Source organism: Eumetopias jubatus, unplaced genomic scaffold (assembly GCF_037043125.1).
Source record: "Eumetopias jubatus isolate StellerSeaLion01/CBP00866 unplaced genomic scaffold, mEumJub1_p1.0 scaffold_8, whole genome shotgun sequence".
In the NCBI taxonomy this organism is placed as follows: Eukaryota; Metazoa; Chordata; class Mammalia; order Carnivora; family Otariidae; genus Eumetopias; species Eumetopias jubatus.
Window position 1 is genome coordinate 102450276 of NW_028274814.1, and position 21622 is coordinate 102471897.

The 21622-nt window shown below is 36.4% G+C and overlaps 1 protein-coding gene across 3 annotated transcripts in view; it reads left to right on the plus strand.

Annotated features, from left to right (window-relative positions):
- The window catches only part of NAV3 (neuron navigator 3), a 346824-nt gene that overhangs the window by 242646 nt on the left and 82556 nt on the right, over positions 1-21622 (plus strand). For all 3 annotated transcript variants that reach the window (XM_028105477.1, XM_028105478.1, XM_088025643.1), the window contains 4 exons: positions 14039-14171; positions 14815-15085; positions 16027-16735; positions 18782-19270. In XM_028105477.1, coding sequence (XP_027961278.1) covers positions 14039-14171; positions 14815-15085; positions 16027-16735; positions 18782-19270 — 1602 coding nt within the window. The remainder of the gene's footprint in view (positions 1-14038; positions 14172-14814; positions 15086-16026; positions 16736-18781; positions 19271-21622) is intronic.

Below are 21622 nucleotides of genomic sequence, written 5' to 3' on the forward strand. Positions count from 1 at the left end.
CAGAAGGGTCATTTTAAGCTTTGATTACGAAATCTAAAGTACTCAAAATCTAATAGTATATGAAGTTGTGATGGAAGTAAAGAACAAATCCTGATTTATATCTGGAAATAAAACATATATCACTATAGTGCAAAGATTTGCAGAGCAGTGGAAAAGCTGTAGGGATTAGAGGCCATGTACTCTGTGTTTCAGTTTGGCAAAACAAAATGACTCTAGGAATTAACAAAAACAAAACAAAAGGACAGCAGAGTATTAAATGGAAAAATAGACAAGCTTTTTCTTTCCCAGTAAACATTATTCCCTACCCGAAGTCATCTTTACTTTCATATTAGGAGATATATTAATTCTAGAGCATATTCAAAGAAAGGTTGTTTACTAACATGGGTCTTAAAAATAATAATCATTTTATTCCTATTTTATTTTTTAAGAAGTTCTAAAGTACCAATTTGAATACAGAGGATTAGACATTCATTCTGTCTCCCTTCCTTGAAGAGTTTATTAAAAACACCAAAGAGATAATTGTGAAGTCTTGAGTCAGCTGAGAATTTCCTTCTAACATGCAGCAATGAAGCTGGCTTGTCCTTGATCCCAAAAGTAATTCTAGAAAATATTAATTTCAAATGCTTATGTTTAACATTATGTCCAGGTTGTTAAGTAATGGAGTGTTTATTTTTAGTTGAAATGATTCAATGGATGTAATATTATAACATTTTAATGAGAAGAAAATAATTCCCAAATCAAAAATTTGTACCGGATAAACTGCAATAATTAGAGATGATTGCAAATTGCATATTTAAACTTTGAGGACTACATTAACCTTGCCATATCATTATGAACATCCTAAGGTATTTAATTCTTTGAAGTCATAATTATAACACTTTGTAAATACATAATTATAAATGTGTCCTATTCTTAAGAAAACTCAAGAATATAATGAAGATTGAAGAAAAACTTAAAGTTGTTTTTAATTGCCAGATTATAAAGCAGAAACATATAACGCCTTTAGTGCCTTGCATATCAAACATATTAGAAAATATTTCTTGATATGATAGCATAATTGATATGATGGCAAAGTGTTTCATGCTAAGCATTTACATTGTCAATACCTTGCACACTGTATGAGACATCAGTTCCCAAGAGTCTTGCAAGTGAGAACGGCTTCATAAGAAGGTAATTCAGTTGTTGGAAGTGCCTTCTGTAAACTTCCTCAGTCAATTCAAACTCAAATCTTGATGGAAGAGTAAGGGTAAGGGAGAGAAAGAACATGAATGAATGTGATTTATAAACATAAACGAAGTATTCCTGGTGTTCATTTCAGCACTCCCCTCAAAGAGCGCATCCTCTAGAGTGAGCACAGATGGGAAAGTTATATTTGCAGTTCATTTAGTTGTCGTTTCTGCTTGTCTTCCTTCTGTTGCGTGAGTCAAGTGGTGATTCTAGTATTAGACATAGTTTTTTTCTTTTCATGTATTTTAGCCACTCAGTAAAACTTAGTTACTTCATATAGGGCTGAACTCAAGATTTTGCAGTATGTTGTAGTGAGATTGAATGAGACCACCTAGGGAGGAGGTATGATAAAGAAAGAAAGATCAGTGGAAAGACTTTGGCTTAGGAATGCCAAAATCTGTACCTTTTGTCTCAGTGGAATTCTCACTGGACTCAAACCAGTCTTTCATGTGTTAACATTTGAAGAAAAAATTAACAAAGTATTTTATTTTCAGAAACTTTGTCTAAAAAATAAGCAGGGATTAGAGGGATTGCAATTGTTTGGCTTCCTGTGAATGAAATCCCCCAATCTTGTATAAACCTATTATTAATGTAAACAAGGACTTTTGTGTGTATATATATTTACAAAATGTTTCATGTAATCAAAAGTCTGTCCATAACTACCTTCAAGCAGATCACATCCCAATGAAAAATACAGATAAATAAAATTAGCAATATTAATTTGATAATAAGTGCTATAATGAAAATTATAAATATGTGAACTGGACACTCTCAAGATATAGGGGAAGGTCATTTGAAGATGGTTTTTGGGAAAGAAGACAGTTTAACTGGGGACACATAATAGTCTGGAAAGAATGGAGTGTAGAGAAATGCATTAATGAATGCGTGAATTCATCAACCTGAGAGAACACTCTTAGTGCAAAGTAGCTCAGCATGACTGTATGCAAGGTAGCAATGGGGAACTAGGCTAAACCATGGACTTTAAAGTGTCTTTGTACCATGCTAAGTGTTACCAACCATGCTAAGTAATTTATTCTGGTTCTTTGGAGGATATATTGGAAACCCAGACCTGAAGCGGACATAGCAAATATGAGATGGCAGTAGGCTACTGGGAAGTGGTGAAATCATTAGTTAAGACAGCGACAGTGGGGATAAAGAGGTACAAATGGAAGGAATACAAAGACTGAGCTTGACGACCAGTTGGATATAGATTAAGGTTTTGCAAGATGGAAAACTCTAGGTTTTTGTCTTGGGCAGGTGCTTCCATGGTAGTACCCAGGAAGGTCATGCAGGATTGTACAGGTTGTATACTACTCAAGTACGCATGGCTGAATGACTGTGTAGCTGAAATCTAGACCATGCTACTTTCAAAGCCATGCTCCCATGGAACCATCTAAAGACACTTGCTGCGCAAGCTATAGGCAGCCCTAGAAGGAACCCATATGAAAAATAGGAGATGGAGAAGATTGGAATAAACCCTACTGATAAAATTCAGCGTTGATCCTAACATTTTAACTCATCTTGGCCTGAGAGGAGTATTTCATCTGTCTTATTCCTGAAGCTAACACAAGCTGGTATTAAATTCACTATTTAGAAAAGACAAATTTCTCAAGATCAATTCTATGAATCAGCACCGCATAGGATGTGCCCCAACCAATGATCTGACTTCCCCCATGCTTATAGAACAAAACCTGGTTCTCCTCCTTCGAGAAGAACAAGGAATAACATCACAACCTGCATCACAAACTACCAGGAAAGGAAGAGTTGTTTTTCTTCCCATCTTTACATCATTCTCTCTGTCAGATCCTTCTGTTTGCCTTCACAAAATCCTGGGAAGTTGATTTCTGCTCTAGTGATAGAAATGCTCCCTTTTTGAGATGAAAGATTGCTCCAGTTGTCAAAGTCTTTTTTTTTTTCTTAAGTCACATCTGGATATCACACCTTCTCTCCTGTTTATGTTTTGAGCCTTTTCAACTCCTATAAATCCGCTAATTCTGGACTGTGCTAGGACTCAGCGACCTCTCTCTGGCTTGCTTCTTTTCTATCTGACTTTCTTCTTGGGTGTGCCCTGACTCCACTTTGCTTGCCTGGGGTGACAGATGATCTGTTGACCCACCACTGCTTCATCTTTTAAGCATCACCTTTTCTGAATCCTCACCTCCTGCTAGAAGGAACACAAATAAATCTGACCAGAGGTTATGGTCCAGGATTAGCAACAAAAACCACTGGACTGAAATCTTCTGGAAGGAAGCAGACATCAAATGAAAGTTACTAAGCAGGGCTCAGAAACACAGAGAAAATGTGTGGGAAATATGACAGTAGCCTGGGAGGCACTGGCAACATTTCAGACCTGGAGAGAGTTTAGGCAAAGCATCAGCAATGGGTTGATGCCTGGGAAATCTCAGGGAACTAAGACACCTGGCCAAGGGCTTGTTGTCACCTCAGCCTTGCTTTCAAGTTTACTCCGTTCCCTGTTAAGGCAATTCAAGTGTCATTATTGCATTTTTTTTCTTCCATATCCATGCATGCAATATAAGGAAACAGCAGTTAGCTGTTTACGATAGGAAATATAAATGACCATTTTGAAAGTGTGCCAGACAGGATCTGCTGCAAGTTTTCATTGTTACTGCTGCCATCTGTTGTTTTTCAGTTGCTGTGACGTGAATTTCCTGGCAAATATCTCTCTAAATGTGAACTTTCACCCGCTTCCAGAGATCTTCACTCACTAGCGTGACTTTTTTAAGGAATGTTCTTTACCAAGGCAGTGTTCCCAATATTTTAAGGTGGAGGAATCGGGGATGTTTTTTCTTTTAATTTTTTATTGTTATGTTAATCACCATATAGGGGATGTTTTTATATTACCTATTTTAGATATCTCAGAGCAAAAATATTTCTTTATTGTTAATAATATTTTTCTCTTAAAACAATTTTGGTGAATTTTTGTTACCTTAATGTAGGCTCTTTCAAGCAAGATAACACAGAACAGAATTGCATTTTCAACCTTGTTCACAGTTAGGTCTGCAGCGAAGTTGTTGAGCTTTATCTAAGCTCTTTTATTTCTACATAACGTTTGTCTTTTCATGCAACCTTGAAATTATAGTAATTTGGGTGCTTCTATTCTTCTGAAAGAAATAGCTAATGCCAAAAATATTTCAAGTGATAAAGGAGGTTTTTGAAAGGGGAGACAATTTAGCTGAGGATTAATAGCTATGATTGCTATTTATTAAGTAAAATGCCTGTAGCTAAATGTTCAGATATCGAAAAAATAGTCTGAATTCTCAAAAGGAAGAATTACACATTTTCCACAGTAAAGCAAAAGTCACATCCTTATACTCTCATGCTGATTTCTATATTCTCAATATCTGCCACAATGAAACCATTCAATAACTGTTTCATACACTACTGGGTAAAACTATGCATGGTAATACTTTTTTAGAATAATAGCTAATTTCTGTAATTTTGAGAAGGTTTTTAAAAGGCTTAAATTCTTAAATATATATTTTTAAGTTGTAGTCTGCCTTAAAAACCTCTGACCATCATTATAAAAGAGCAGCATTGTATTACTAAAGAAATCAAATAGGTCAGTGGAATGTATTTGATAATCATTAAAAAATACCCTAGTATGTCTCATATATTAAGAATTGATAAGTGAACCATAATAATAAGTAGAAAGAAATAGTTATCAGAGTTTCTCACCTTACCACAAAAATGGAATATCAGAGAAGGGAAAGGAAGAGAAATCAAATTATATATGCAAAATTTCTTGGGAGAAGATATTATAGAACCAAGATTCATGGAGTTGGCCAAAATATTTTTGAAACTTATATATTAAAATATCCAAAAAAGTAAAAGAAAAATGATGAATAAATCATCACTAATAAAAGTAAAAGCCAAGAGGGCGCCTGGGTGGCTCAGTTGGTTAAGCGACTGCCTTTGGCTCAGGTCATGATCCTGGAGTCCCGGGATCGAGTCCTGCATCAGGCTCACTGCTCAGTGGGGGAGTCTGCCTCTTCCTCTGCCCCTCCCCCCTCTCATGTGCTCTCTCTCTCTTTCTCGCTCTCTCAAATAAATAAGTAAATAAAATCTTTTTAAAAAAAGTAAAAGCCAAGAAATAAGGGGGAAAATATTTGAAACAATTTATATATATGAAAATCTAATAAAAATAAGTTAAACTGTTAAAAAATATATGAAGGACGTAGGCAATTTATGGGTATAAAAATAGCCAATAAATCTATAGAAAATTTAATCTCATAATTTAATCAATGTAGATTGAGCAATTTTCAAATTACCGAAGAAAACCACGTTACCTGAAACTACCTAGGATTTTGTAGGTTTAGCATTGTTGTATGACTGGCAAGAATAGAAAATGATGTGTTCTTCAGCTGTTCGGCTGCATCTGCAGTGTTTCAAATGTTTATATCCTCTGAATCACTAATTCTCTTTCTAGGAATTTATGCTGGGGAAATAATCTTGAATGTAACCTTTTATGTAAACATAAATGTACAAAGCTATTCACTGCGGTATTACTTAGAAGAGTAAGAAAATTATAAAGTATTTCATATTCCCTAAAACAGAATTAGCTAAATATATAATAATTCATGTGATATCATTATGTCAGAAAGATTTTGAGGACATTAAAAATCATGACAATGTCATATAAAATAAGTGAATAATGAATAATGGACACATATTATAATCAGCAAGGTCACAACCAGGTAAGTTGGTATCGTTCATATAATGCACCCAGAAAATGAATGGACAGAAATCATCAAAATGTTAATGGTGATTACTTCTGGGTGGGACTGCAGATGATTTCTCTGTCTCTTTTATATATGTATGGACTGCCTAGTTTTCCACAATGAGCACATATTAGCTTTTAAATTAATATAAGATATTAAAGGATGCCAATGGACCTTAATGAATCCTTGAGTTAACTTTCAGGTCATATGTTATATTCTCAGCTTATCACTAACAGAAACTTTTAAATAAACTTGTACCTATTCCAACCATATAACGGCATCATGAAAATGAATACTGGAAGAAGCTAGCAAAATTACAATAAGCATTGTTATAGTAATGTGTTTCGGCAAAGTAATTTTAAGTAAGATCATTTTATCTCTTGTGATTTCAGCTTATATTATAATAAAAACAAAAATAGATGTTTCTTATCTGCCTCAGATATCATTAAAACATAAAAATCTGCCTGACTGCATAAATTCATTTCACGCTAACATCCTTCATCACATTTAATCAAATCTACCTAGGGCTTTATTTTATAAAGAACAAGGGCTTTTCATTTTTCATTTATCTTACTTTATCTGATGCTATAATAGAATAAATCATCATTATTTGTTTTCTAAAGAAAAGGGAATGAAAAGTTCAGTGCATAGAGTTTATTGATTGCTCTCCTTACCCAAAACTCACATGGTATTAATGTAGTCTCTATAAATGTTTCGTGGATAAATACATAGGATTTTGTGCATACTAAAAATAATGAAAATGGAAAGATTTTAACTTTATGTTTACATGAATTGCCAGTTTATCGAGAGTTATACATTTAAATTATGATACAGTAAACTCCTAACAGTTTCCCTTGGTATGTGAAACTAATGTTACTAAATGCAAACTGAATTTGGGATTAAAATTATGTTTTGAATCCTATCGATGAATTCTTTACTCTTCCAAAAATTCATTCATGCCTCTATTGCCAGTGGAAAGTATGCAAGAGATCTCAAGTCTTTTTTTTCCCCCCTCTTTTACACATTCCAACTAAAAGAAAACTAAAAAAATCTCTACTCATGGAATGCTTCTGACACCAAATGTTTGGGGCTTTTCCCACCGCAACCAATTCTCTCACCCCAGCTGCCTGTCCTACAATTTAATTCAACTCATTTTTGACACTGACTACCTGGAGTGAGCATCAGATCCCATAAGTTAAGGGCTCAGTCCCGTAAGACTTCCCGCACTTCAGATACCAATTGCAAGTCTAAGCCTCCTGTATTTTTGACTTGCCAGCTATAAATTGGGCATTCCCATGACTCCCTCCACATTTGATAATTTGCTAAAATGCCTCACAAAACTCAGGGTAGCACCTATTTACATTTACTGGTTTATTATAAAGAATATATAAAAGATACTGAACATCATCTAAACAGCCAATTGAGGAGGTACATAGGGCAAAATATAGAGAAGGAACATAGAACTTCTATGCCCTCTCCCAGGTGCACCAGGCTACCAACACCTCCATGTGTTCACCATCCTGGAAGCTCTCCAAACCTAGTAATTTATGGATTTTTATGGAAGCTTCATCACGTAGGCATGATACATTATTAACTGAATCTTCTGCCTCTCTCCCATCCCAGAGGATAGAGGTGTGGGATAAATTGGTAAATGATCTAGTCTTATATAGTCACAAAGTAAGGCCTGAACTGTAGTTCACTCACTCATTCTAACACTTAAATGTGCAAATGATTATGAATTGGGGTAAAAAAAAATCAGTGGGCTATCTGGAGCCAATCAAGAGTTCCCTCATTAGAACAAAAGATGCTCCTATCCCTCAGGAAATTCCAAGAGATTTAGGAGCCCTATGTTAGGTACTGGGGTTGAAGACCAAATATTAGAACAAAAGATGATCTTAGTACCCTTATCACTCAAGAAATTATAAAAGTTTTAGGAGTTCTGTCTCAGGAATCCAAGAAAGAGACCAAATATATTTATTATTATGTCACACCAACCAAGAGCAAATCCTACCATTTCTACCTCTGAATATATCTTGAAAGTGCCTTCTTTTAATTTAAGTGTTATCCCCTGGTCAGAAACAAAAATGTCACAATAGCCTCCTCATTGAGCTTCCTGCTTCCACTCTTCCTTACCTCCAATACATTCATAATACTAAAATACTTTTTAAAATATTTTACCGCTTAAAACTATTTGATGAATTTTTTTTTAATATTTCATTTATTTATTAGCGAGAGAGAGAGAGAGCACAAGCAGGGGAAGTGTCAGGCAGAGGGAGAAGCAGGCTTCACGCTGAGCAGGGAGCCCGATGTGGGGCTCGATCCCAGGACCCTGGGATCATGACCTGAGCAGAAGGCAGCCGCTCAACTGACTGAGCCACTCAGGTGGCCCTATTTGATGAGTTTTTATTGTGCATCTAAGGAAGTCAAATTTCTCCACATTGTCTGTAAGATTCCCTCAGGGGCTAGCCCTGCCTACTTTTGCAGTCTCAGAACTTCCACATTTCCCCTTGCCTGCTGTACCTTGACCTTTGGCTTCCAGGTCTTTACACTTGTTGTTTCCTCTTCCTTTAATGCTCTCTCCTCCACCACTTTCATAGATGGCCTCTCTTCACCCTTCGCTTGTCTGCATAATGCTTATTTAAAATTACCTCCTCAAAGAGATGGTTCTTTCTTCACCCAAACTTAGCAGCTCCCTCTCACTGGTTTTTCTCTCACTTTTTCCCATTGATTTTTTTACCACAATTCAAAATTATTTGTCCATTTAAGGGTTAGGATGAGTGAATGAATCAGATGAAGGCTATAGATTGTGACTATGTAAGACTAGATCATTTCTTGATTTATTTTGCAAATGTGGAGAACCTGTCATGGGCCAGATGCCAACCTGGGCACTGGGACTCCAAGAGACAAGCCACTCTCTTTGCCTTCAACCATGATCCTGTGGCTAAAATAGCTTTGTGAGCAGATAAACTGCAGTACAATGGAAGCATGCTGGTAGTAAACACAGACGTGGAAGAATTAGTTTCCTTGGATTTCATGATAGGATTCATAGAGAAAAGGACATTTCAACTGTATTCTAAACCTGCTACTCAAACTCTACTATATTGCATAGTTAATGAACACTGGCAGGATGAAACACCTTTGAAGGTGAGGCAGCCTGGGTGGCTCAGTCAGTTAAGCATCTGCCTTCAGCTCAGGGCATGGTCCCAGAGTCCAAAGATCAAGTCCCACATTGGGTTCCTTGCTCAGCAGGGGGACCCTGCTTCTCCCTCTGCCTGCCGCTCCCCCTGCTTGTGCTCTCTCTCTCTCTGACAAATAAATGGATGAAATCTTTAAAAAAAAAGAAAAGAAAAAAAACACTTTTGAAGGTATAAGCTAAAACTAAAAAAAAAAATAAATAATAATCCTGCAATTAAAAACCATATACATTTTATAATTTGAGGAGAATATATATATTCCTCATGACCTGAGCCACAGTCAAGGTCAGACACTTAACAAACTGAGTCACCCAGGCTCCCCAAAAGAATATTCTTAACATAAAATTATAAAATTGTTTTTAACATGTTGATGTTGTTATATACTTAGGTTTTTCCAATACAGAAGTCTCTTTTAATGATTTGCTCTTTTTTTCTTGATGTTAAAATATTTTTCCAGGAAAATGCTGAATAAGTCTTTGTTGAAATACACTACATTGCTTTCTGTCAATGACCCTAAAGTAATACAGAATTTATACTTCAGTGGTTGCAGTGCTCAAACTTGACAGGTAGTGCCTTATGTTTGATGATAGAAACAAAACAAAAAAAAGGGATGGCATAAGTCTAAGTGGTTTTGTGTTTATTTAGTTTTGAGGAGAAATTAATTGATTTAACATATTGGTGCCAAAGCACAAAGTCTAGACAGCTGATTCTTCATATTTTTAAAATTATTGCAGATGTCATTGTGTCTAAATGTGTATTTTTAAAGCTATCTGTATCTCCTTCTGTGTGTTATTTAAATTGCCATAAATCATGGAAATACAAAACAAAGCTATCCTGGAATAGGATAATTTTTAAAGTGGCGCTTTCATTTTGTTATGCAAATGTTGTCTACTTTTCCCTTAGAAAGAACGAACTTATCCAGAACTTTTTACACAACATTCTTATAATTGGAATTGAATTAGGGTTGGAAAACAGTACTTCTAGAGGAATCGGTAGTAATATGCATGTTCATTCATTTCATTAATGGAACATTTAATGAGCTATCAAATTGATATTGAGGTTACTACTGAATGCCTGAAGTACAGGAATTACTTATTGAAAGAAAACCTCTGTTTTACTTGTTCATGTAGAAGTAGGAGAGTTGACCTGGCAATATGAACTATTGTAGAGCCTGGCTGAGTGCCTGTTATATGAATTGCTACCACACCAAAAATAGGACTGTGTTGAAAAATAGCCTTTTCTTCCGGAATTAGTTTTAAGTCTGCAAACTTATTTTAACTGTTATTTAGTTAGGGGCACCGGGTGGCTCAGTTGGTTGGGCATCTGACTCTTGATTTCAGCTCATGTCATGATCTCAGGGTTGTGAGATTGAGCCCCATGTTGGGCTCTGTGCTGGGCATGGAGTTTGCTTAAGAGTCTCTTTCCTTTTCCCCTGCTCTCTCTCTAATAATAATAATAATAATTTAGTTAATATTTCAGAATTCTTTATTATAAAAAGCAGGAAGAAAAAGAAGACATTGAGCATATAATACATTTGTTTTCAAGCAGGTCTACTTCTGCTTGAATCCAGAGGTGCATATGGGGGTCAGAGCTTCAAATGCACGACCAGATAAATAAAATAGATCCCTAGCCCCATTGAGTTATTGAACATTTAAATACATACCATAAAACATATGCCAAAAAATCATTCAATTCTTGGAATACTTAGTAATCTAGTGTATACCTAAATTGTAATTTGCCAACAGGCTAACTGGCTACATTTTTGGTTTTTAACAGGGTAATAATTTTTTCCCTACAGTTCTGAGTTTCGATATAAGCATCAAGTCATGTAGGGCCACTACAAATCTTTGCATACTTCTGACCACTAGCTGTCACTGATCATCCTACATATCTGTCGTTTTGCCTGTTCTAAAATGTCACATAAGTAGAATATATGAGAATGTTCTTAACAGTTTTATTCATAGTATTTAAAAACTGGAAACAATCCAATGTGTAAATACAATCTATGTGGATAAGATCCACAGATCTATAATGTATTGAGCTGTCCTAGATTGTTGAGAAAAATTTAGCAGAGTGACAGATCTGTAACTTGGAGGAGAAAAAGAGTCCCCCTTTTATAAAGAATATCATCAAGAATTCTTAACACATCTTAATGAAATTAAAAATGAAAGGATGAAGAAAATATATTGATGAGGCTTGAGACCTCAGAGTTAATTATGTGAGTAAATTATCTTTTTTTTTCAGTATAAAACCCTATTTTTATGAAGCTTTTTCAACTTAATTGTCCCATAATAAACAAGATTAATTGCATCCTAGTCAGGGAGAATTCCGGTATCCACAGAATCAAAGATGAAAGTCAAAATCACAGGATAGATTAGGAAAATAATGTCATCAATCAAAATTTGTCCCTTTAAGTTTGTTTAGCAAGGAAATATGTTGAACAAATTTTTCTCAAAGTCTACATTTATTATTGGATTCAATTTAACTTAACATTACTGGATAGAAGCAGCATTTTTCAAAAGTAAAATTGTTTCATTTATTTAACAAACACCTACTAGTGGTCTATTTAGCAGTAGACACCATGGTATATGCTGGGATTATAAAGATAAATCGAATACAACCCCTGACTTCAGGTAATCCAGATGATGATCGAGGATATAGAAAGCCACAAAAAATGGATATAACAGGTGATATATGCGACAATACAGCATAAATCAATTCCTGGATTTATTGACCTTTGTAAAAGCAATTTCAGTATTAGGAGGATGATTTTGGAATCCAGAGGAAGAAGAGAGAAATAACACTTGATTTTAAAATTTGAGGAAAACTATGGTTTTTGAAGTTTTTATTTTAATTCCAGTTAGTTAACATACAGTGTTACATTAGTTTCAGGTGTACAGTATATGATTCAACATTTCCATACATCACCTGCTGCTCATCACAAGTGTCCTCGTTACTCCCCATCACCTGTTTCATGCATACCCCTACCTACCTCCCCTCTGATAACCATCAGTTTGCTCTCTATAGTTAAAAGTCTGTTTCATGGTTTGTCTCTCTCTACTCTCTCTCTCTCTTTTCCCCCTTTGCTCATTTGTTTTGTCTCTTAAAGTCCACATATGAGTGAAATCATACAGTATTTGTCTTTCTCTGACTTATTTTACTTGGCGTAGGGTAGCTCTTTTTTTAACTCTTTGAGGAACCTCCATACTGTTTTCCAGAGTGGCTACACCAGTTTTCATTCCCACAACAGTGCACGAGGCTTCCTTTTTCTCCACATCCTTGTCAAAACTTGTTGTTTCCTGTGTTGTTGATTTTAGCCTTTCTAACAGGTATGAGGTGATATCTCATTGTAGTTTTGATATGCATTTCCCTGATGATAAGTGATGATGAGCATCTTTTTATGTGTTCTTTGGCCATCAGCATGTCTTCTTTGGAGAAATGTCTCTTCAAGTCTTCTGCCCACTTTTAATTGGATTATGCTATCAGTAGCTAATATTACAAACAAAATATACAGCTAGGGAGGGATCATCATTAACACTATTTGCTATAAATTCAAATTTTATTTTCTTCTTGATAATTGCATTTCTTATTGGTTTCATATGTGATCTCAACATATCACTATTATTTTGAATTTATGCTATAACTCATAAAGCACACAGACCAGAGTAGGCAAACTATCAGTTCACCACTCTTCCTCTGTGGTTTGCTTATGCGTTCATTAAGGATATTCCCTTAATATATGGATTGTTTGCGCAAGGTTTTTAAAGGCGCTTATCCATTTTATGAAACTTAACTTTTGTCTGTATCTAATATATGTATCCCATGTGCATGAATTTGTTTAACAGAGCACAGGTAAGCAGTAGTACATCACAATAGACTGAGAACCAGCCAGTAAATGAGAAAACTGTGTCCCACCCCTTTGAACTGTGGAGCTGCCATTCTCATTCAAGTTACCCTGCTTATCCTATGTTACTTCTGCATCATCTGACACATTGACTAAATGAGAGTGCACATGTTAGCCTGCACATGAATATTAATATAGCCTATTTTATTTTTTCTTCTTTAGATTAAAAACAAATATATTCAGAATTTCAAATATTTTGTCTTATGCCCCAGTGGATTACCTTGTTCATCCTGTGAGGCAGGTGCATTCTATTTTGGAATCTATGGCTTTGATAAAGAGAAGTCTCTGAAGAAGGGAAGTGAGATGGTCAGATGTAAATTTTTGATCATTTTCATCACTGACCCAAATTTAGCAATAAAGTTGTATTGAGAAAGACTATAGTCAGGAAGGCCATATAAGAGGTTATTCTTTATTGTCCAGGCCAGAAACTGTGAGATATGGCAGGAGTGATGATATGATAGAAATGAAACTCAAAGTTCAAGAGTTGGTGAATCATTAGTAGCTACTAAGGTAGAAGAAAGAATGAGGAGTGACTTTCTGATTCCTAACTAAAGAACAGTTGTTGGTTTGTTTTTTGTTTTGTTTTTTTTAACTTTCAGAACAAAGAATGAATTCTTATATGCTATGTTGCTTTTTCCAGGGGTGGGGGGAAAGTCATTGGTGGTTTTATTCCTTCCTGATACCATGCAGTATCTGTAGCAGTGTTTTCATTCATTTTATAGGTACTCCCTTGGAGCCTACACCTGCACTAGACACTGATTCTTTGCAAATATCAGATAAGGTTATCCTCAGGCCTGCATTCAATTCTTATTCAATATGATTCTCCTAAAATGGGAAGTCAATAATTTTTCATCATGAGAGTAAAAAAATGAGGATTATCTTCCCAATACATGATAAATGTTATATGGAAATATAGGCGACTTGTCTTGTGCATCCTGTGTTTGGCTCATTGATGCTGTGTGTCTTGCCTTTAGCTGGGATGACAGCAGCTCTGTGAGTAGTGGTCTCAGTGACACCCTTGATAACATCAGCACCGATGACTTGAACACCACATCCTCGGTCAGCTCTTACTCCAACATCACTGTCCCCTCCAGGAAGAACACCCAGGTGAGAATTGCCTGCTTTCTTTCTCCAGTGCTTCTCCCGGGTTTTTTCCTCAAACTGTTTTATCTTAGATTAAAATATAGCACGGCCTCTGAATCTGATATAATTGTATAAACAGAAGCAGCTTGTGTATATGTATTTTTTTCTATTGATTACAAGCCAACTCAGAAAGACTTATTGTACCATATCTCTTTTTATAACATTGATATTTTTAACCCTAAAAATTATTTTAATAGTCTCATTTTAGATAGTTCTTGATTAATTTTATATTGATCTCTGAAATAACTATATCTCTTGAGAATGGTAAATCAAGAATGAATATTAGATAATTAAGTTTTATCTTGTCCTCCTTTCCTTTGTTAAATTTGACACAGAAAATTCCTTCCGCTATGGAGTATTTAATTGGGGTTTTCTGCACATATTTATTCTGACATTCTCTAATATGTGCAAGTGAGAATTATGTGGCTAAAATTAATGAAACTTAAATGAAGACATAGATAAAAATAGGAGTCTTTGGAATTCTTTTGAAATATAAATCAGTGCTGCTTTTTTTTTTTTTACCAGTTATTTAAAGGTACATTCCAAGGCCTATTCACACTTTATAGATTTTTCTGCCCAAAGTTTCTTTGTGATATTTTCCCCATAGCTGAAGACAGATTCAGAGAAACGCTCTACAACAGACGAGACATGGGATACTACTGAGGAGCTGAGAAAAACAGAAGAAGACTTCGACAGCCATGGGGATGGCGCTGGCAAGTGGAAGGGTGTTTCCTCAGGACTTCCTGAAGACCCCGAGAAGACAGGGCAGAAAGCCTCCCTGTCCATCTCACAGACAGGTTCCTGGAGGAGGGGCATGTCTGCCCAAGGAGGAGCGCCATCTAGGCAGAAAGCTGGAACGAGTGCACTCAAGACCCCGGGTAGGCTTGTCACTTCACATCTGTTATGCAAAAGTGTTGTAATTTATGGTTTCCATTCCATCTTTGTTCTCTTTAATAATAGCTTTATTTTTAATTAAATCATATTCTTCTCTGTGCAGTTATTCTTTCCCATGTAAATTTCACACACTTTACCATGTAAGTCCACATGAATGTAACAATCTAGGCATTCTCCAGAGAGCACCATTATAATTTGGGGCTATTGAGTGTCTTTATTCTGCCAGAGTCATTTCTGTTCATGTGGAAATAAAAGAAGTCTGCTTAATAAAAATAAGATTGCTTTCCTTCTGCCTTCCTTATGAAAGTTTGGAATATTTATGTTAAGTATGCCACTAATTTTCACTACCATCACTGAGAGGCAAGAGTAATCACACTAATGTAATGGGTTGGAATGCTGGAGATTTGAAACATCATTTGTGAATTATACTTTATGAAAGAAGAGAGTGAAAGACTTCTGCCAAATTGTACCATCTTTTTTTTAAGATTCTTTCCCTATTTTTAAAATGGTGCCTAATTTTAAATAGTGACGCTTAAGTAGTGTTGTACCAGGGGACTCTAAATATAAGCATCTTACCAGATATTCAAATGAATTCTTTTTCTAGCACTTAGCTTGATAAGATTAAGTGCTATCCTGATAAAGGGAGAGAGTTGTGAGATATAACACAATAACAAACTGCAAAAATATGTGCTTTCATTTTATCTCCTTCAGTACTCGTCATATTTCCTCTAAGAACCATGTTTTTATAGCTTTGTACGCAATCCTTTCAATATACTAAAGCACATACCTATTGAGATCTAAATAAATAGTTAGGAACTGAAGTAATATAAAGATGTATTCACATTTTTACACGTCATTTAAAGAAGAATTACTGTGTTAATCAAAATGTGCAGGCATGTATATTTGTGTATTTCTCATTCATTAGGGAAAACTGATGATGCCAAAGCTTCTGAGAAAGGCAAAACTCCCCTGAAAGGATCATCTCTACAGAGGTCTCCTTCAGATGCTGGCAAAAGCAGTGGAGATGAGGGGAAAAAGCCCCCCTCAGGCATTGGAAGATCCACAGCTCCCGGCTCTTTTGGTTTTAAGAAACCAAGTGGAGTAGGGTCATCTACTATGATCACAAGCAGCGGAGCAACAATAACAAGTGGGTCGGCCACCCTGGGTAAAATTCCCAAATCTGCTGCCATTGGTGGGAAGTCAAATGCAGGGAGAAAAACCAGTCTGGACGGATCCCAGAATCAGGATGATGGTGTCCTGCACGTGAGCTCCAAGACCTCCCTCCAGTACCGCAGCCTGCCCCGCCCTTCAAAATCCAGCACCAGCGGCATCCCTGGCCGAGGCGGCCACAGGTCCAGCACCAGCAGTATCGATTCCAACGTCAGCAGCAAGTCGGCTGGTGCCTCCACCTCGAAACTCAGAGAACCCACTAAGATTGGGTCAGGGCGCTCGAGCCCCGTCACTGTCAACCAGACGGACAAGGAAAAGGAAAAAGTAGCTGTCTCAGATTCAGAGAGCGTTTCTTTGTCAGGTTCCCCCAAATCCAGCCCCACCTCTGCCAGTGCCTGTGGGACCCAAGGGCTCAGGCAGCCAGGATCCAAGTATCCTGACATTGCCTCACCTACATTTCGAAGGTAAGAATGTGTGAAACAATGCAGGGAAAATAGAAAATGCTATACTGTAGGATACGCAGGAACCGTTTAATAAATATAAATAATCTTTGTGTGTCCTGAATCCTATATCTTAAATATATATATGTATATATGCCCTAAATATATGTTCTAAGGTTCATATATCTTAGCATCTTTTAGTTTCTGAGTACATGAGTTTTAAAAAGCTGATCTTATAGATAGCTGGGGAAAAAATGGTGCTCATTTTGAGAAATGCTCAAACTTCTCAGTCCCACTATCATTCTAATATTAGCAACACAAACAGCATTTATAAGAAACTTAAAAGCAGATGGCAACACCGAGGGGTAGTGATAAAATAAAGTAATCGCTTGTAAAATTTCCATAGATTTCCATCTCTCCTTTCCGCGGTTAAAAATAAAACAAAAGAGGTGTTCATGACTATGGGTATTCATTTCCAGCGTTTATGATCTTGCTGGCTCTTAGTGAGTCAGTGATCATGAATGTAGATGAAATTGTTTTCCTTGTCAGAGATTAGATTGGACAGATTGATGCAGTACCATATCTTAATGTATTAATGAAAATCAAGGTATGATATCCTGGAGAGAATTTGAAAACATTTGGATGTTTCATATAGGGTAACAACTCAGGAATGGACGAGATTTTGTAGCTTCATCAGCTTTTTTTGAAAGGACTCTGATAAGCAGCATAATTGGTTTCTATATAGGGACTGTCTTGGTACTAAATATGTAGAGTTCTGCTGTGAGATATCCTTGTTTTTAAATACTAATATATTTTAAGTGGCAGGAAAATACATAGTGTTAAAGACTTGGGACAAATGGTTAAACCTCTCTGGGTCTGTTTCCTCATCTATGAAATGATAGAGTATGATGTATAGTCCATTACATGTTAAGTATTTTTAATGTTTGTTTTTATTACAATGAATAAACCAAGAACCTTGATAACTGGGAAATAAAGGGCCTCGAAACATTTTCATTTCAAGCAATCTCAGATACATGATTGTTTGAAAACCGAGAGGTTATATTCCTCAGTAGAAATATTAATTCTGAAAAACTGGCTTTTTGTAATGTTGATTCTCACTGGAAAGAATAATGACTTGCAGTGGGAGTTAATTATTTCTGTTGCTTAAATAAAAGCCAATAGTGCCCTCCAGTGGCCCATTACCTATGAAACAATTTCTCATATTCGTCATGAAATATTTCACTCTAGGAAATATGGATTTCATTGCAACTTAATTAGTTAGTAATCATTACGCCATTACTTCATATCACTTTATTTCCATATTTACATAAATTCGATTATATCATCTGCTTCATTTACAAAACTAAAATGTTTTCTGAACTGAACTCCAACATGAGTTAGCACCAACTGTGTTTCAAATCACTATTATAAATATGTACTTGAATAGCACTGGCAACTGACATAAAACCTTTGGTCTTTCTTGAGGAAAATGCACACCAATGAACATGTTGCCAACAGTGTCCAATCTTATTTCTAACCAACTGCCCTCTGACCGTCACTCAGGCCACCAGATATGTAGCATAACCTCCTAAACCTTGCCTTAAGCATTCCTTTTAGTTAAACTGTTACAATGAAAAAAAAAAAGAAAGAAAAAAGAAACAAATTTTAAGTGTTCTATACCGAATGCGTAGAAGTTGTTTCATTATAATGGATCTGTAAATAGGTAAGAGCAAGTGTGCTCAAATGCTTTAATTTTCTCGAAAGATTCTCATGATCACTTACCCTGTGAAAGCCAAGGCTTTTCATGTGTGATCTGCTTTTGTTTTGCCCCTTTCCCCCCCACCCCCTGGGTGGACGCCCAGTACCGACTTACCCGTATGGTGATAGGAGAGATTTTTTGGCACAAGATTAAGAAGTTCGCGCTTATAAAGTTCATTAACGCAGAGACGGGAAGTGCTCGGTGGCTCGGTGCGCCAAAGCACGCTTGGCTCTGTGTACTGTAACCCTAAATATTAAATGTGGATATTAGTCTCTCGGAACAACTGAAGTTGTTATTTGTTTTTCTTTTAGGTTGTTTGGTGCCAAGGCAGGTGGCAAATCTGCCTCTGCACCTAATACTGAGGGTGTGAAATCCTCCTCAGTAATGCCCAGTCCTAGTACCACATTAGCGCGGCAAGGCAGTCTGGAATCACCGTCGTCCGGTACGGGCAGCATGGGCAGTGCTGGTGGGCTAAGTGGCAGCAGCAGCCCTCTCTTCAGTAAGCCCTCAGACTTAACTACAGACGTTATAAGCTTAAGTCACTCGTTGGCTTCCAGCCCAGCGTCGGTCCACTCTTTCACATCAGGTGGTCTCGTGTGGGCTGCCAATCTGAGCAGTTCCTCTGCCGGCAGCAAGGACACTCCGAGTTACCAGTCCATGACTAGCCTCCATACGAGCTCTGAGTCTATTGACCTCCCCCTCAGCCATCATGGCTCCCTGTCTGGACTGACCACAGGCACTCACGAGGTGCAGAGCCTGCTCATGAGAACGGGTAGTGTGAGATCTACTCTCTCAGAAAGGTGAGCTTTCCTAGAGGCATCGGTGAAGTCTTCACTCCGTCCTCCCCACACTGTGCCTACCCTCCTCCCCCACCAAATTCCCTTGATGTCAGTGGGAATGCCACTCTGCAAAAGGACATAAAATTGAAGGGATAGAAGATTAAGGAGACCAGGCCTTTTGTTTGCTCTTACTACCAAGTTCGTAGAAGGAAAAAAAAAAAAAGCCGTGAAGAATAGGATAATTGTATAATTAAGTTTCTTAATATGAATGTGTACATATGTACCAAACAGGCAATTTGAATGAAATTCAAAGCATGGGTTTATGTATTAAATGATGTCTTCTCAAGACGTGTTAATGATCTGGCCTCAGCTCCAAGACAACGTAGCTCCTTATGATAATTTGAGCTTTTTTAAAGACCGAATTTAAATGGGTTCTACAATTATGCTCTGAGCAATATGTTAAGTTTGCTTTATTAGCACTTCTGTAGGAAAAGAGCAAAAAATCACTGGGGAATCCTAGTTGTATTGGAAAAAAGTCAATTGTCAGATATGAATTCTTAGAGAAAATTAATAGCACTAGTGATATTTTTAATAGGCCCTTGAAAATAAATCGTATTACAAGGTGTTTCCCATTGGTTTAAGCAGTTGTGTTTTTTTTTTTAACTTACAATGAAAAACATAAAGAGGCATTCCTTACTGAATATACTTGCCTGAAAGTGTCACTGTCAACCAAAATGCCTTTAGATTCTCTCACCCCAAAAATCCTTTCTCAGGTATTTTGGTACTATTTCTCCCTGGAAAATGTCCTGAAATTGCCTCTTTTCCCAGATAAACTTGATGTTATTTGTTTCCTGACACACCTAAAGCTTTTAAAAATGCTCTTGGCCACATGTCTTAGTTGTGTTGTTTGTGAAAGCACCACTGGCCACTGAAAATGCCTGGTATCGTTCCCTGAGCTTTTGTTCAGTCTGTTACTGAGGATGGCATATCACCTCTTTTCCAGCCTTCCAGCTTTACTCGCAGATTCATTTTTCAAAACATCGACTAAAGCTCTTACCTAGACTCTCACCACATTGCAGTAGTTGTCCTCTAACCCAGAATTTCCCATTGCTCTTCCGTTTCTCTTGCCTTCATGCAATGCAAGTGCATCCCACTGCACCTCCCAGCACGGACAGCCGTGCCCATTAGACAACCCCCGATAGAACAATTTTTGAACTGAAATATTTATGCTTATTAGTTCTTATGGTGGACTGCTAATTACAAAATAATATTTCTCTTCATGAACAAAAACCTGGGCCAAGAGACACAAGACAAACAGCTGGGGAGATAGAGACTATCGTGTAGGCGTTTGCATCTATGTCCCCTCTAGTTTTGTCATTATAGATAGCATACGGAAAGACCAACTACATACACGAAAACATTGGTTGTAAGTACTATTTCATTTAAGTTTTTATCTCAGAAGTTAGGCTTCCTACGGCACCTTGGATTTGAGTTTCCACACTTTAAGGTAAATGGGCACCCTCATATGTCATTTTTAAGACTTATAACAAGTAAATCAAATTATATTGAAAATCTGTTAATAACCTATAGTTTTAATGAATGTATCTTTGATTGTATACAGATATGCGAGGAGTCCAAATAACAATTTCATAACCACACTGCAAATAGGTCATTATTTATTAACCCATGTCATCCTCCACATTACTGGTTTTTTAAATCACCAATATGGCTGCAATAAGTTGACCATTTAGCCATCAACCTATTTCTCTGGCCTTCAGATATTAAAAAATCAGAAAAGTAGACAAGTAACTATTTGTAACAAGTAATCTTCAAATCAAACCAGAGTATAAAACTGAGCTTTATAGATACAAATGCAATGTTAATATTTTACTTTATCTATATTTTAGCAGAAGTCAACATACATTTTCCCTTAGAAATACACTGGCAAATATGTAGTCACTTTTTTTCTTTAAGCAAATCTTGTTGTTGATCAGTTTTTGAAATAGGCTGGCTTGACGAATGGGAGTGTTCCAGTATTAAAAATAGCCAGATAAACAATTTTTCTAAAGTAAACCTTAGGCTAACTTAAAATAAATGCATATTTTGCCCTTGATTCTTAGTGAAATGTATTGATGAATATTAAAGTGTGAAAAATAAAATACTTTCATAGGTATAATATATGATATAAATATTAATTAGTTCCTCCCAGGAAATTACTGGATCAAAATAATTTTTGATATGAGAAGGTGTACTTTTTCTTTCTTGGGAACAAAATTGCAGGCAATAGCAATTTATTCTAATCCTTTAGGTACGTTCAAGAAAGTTTATGATCTGTTGAAGAGAAAATAAGATCCTGTCAGAAATCCGGGCTTA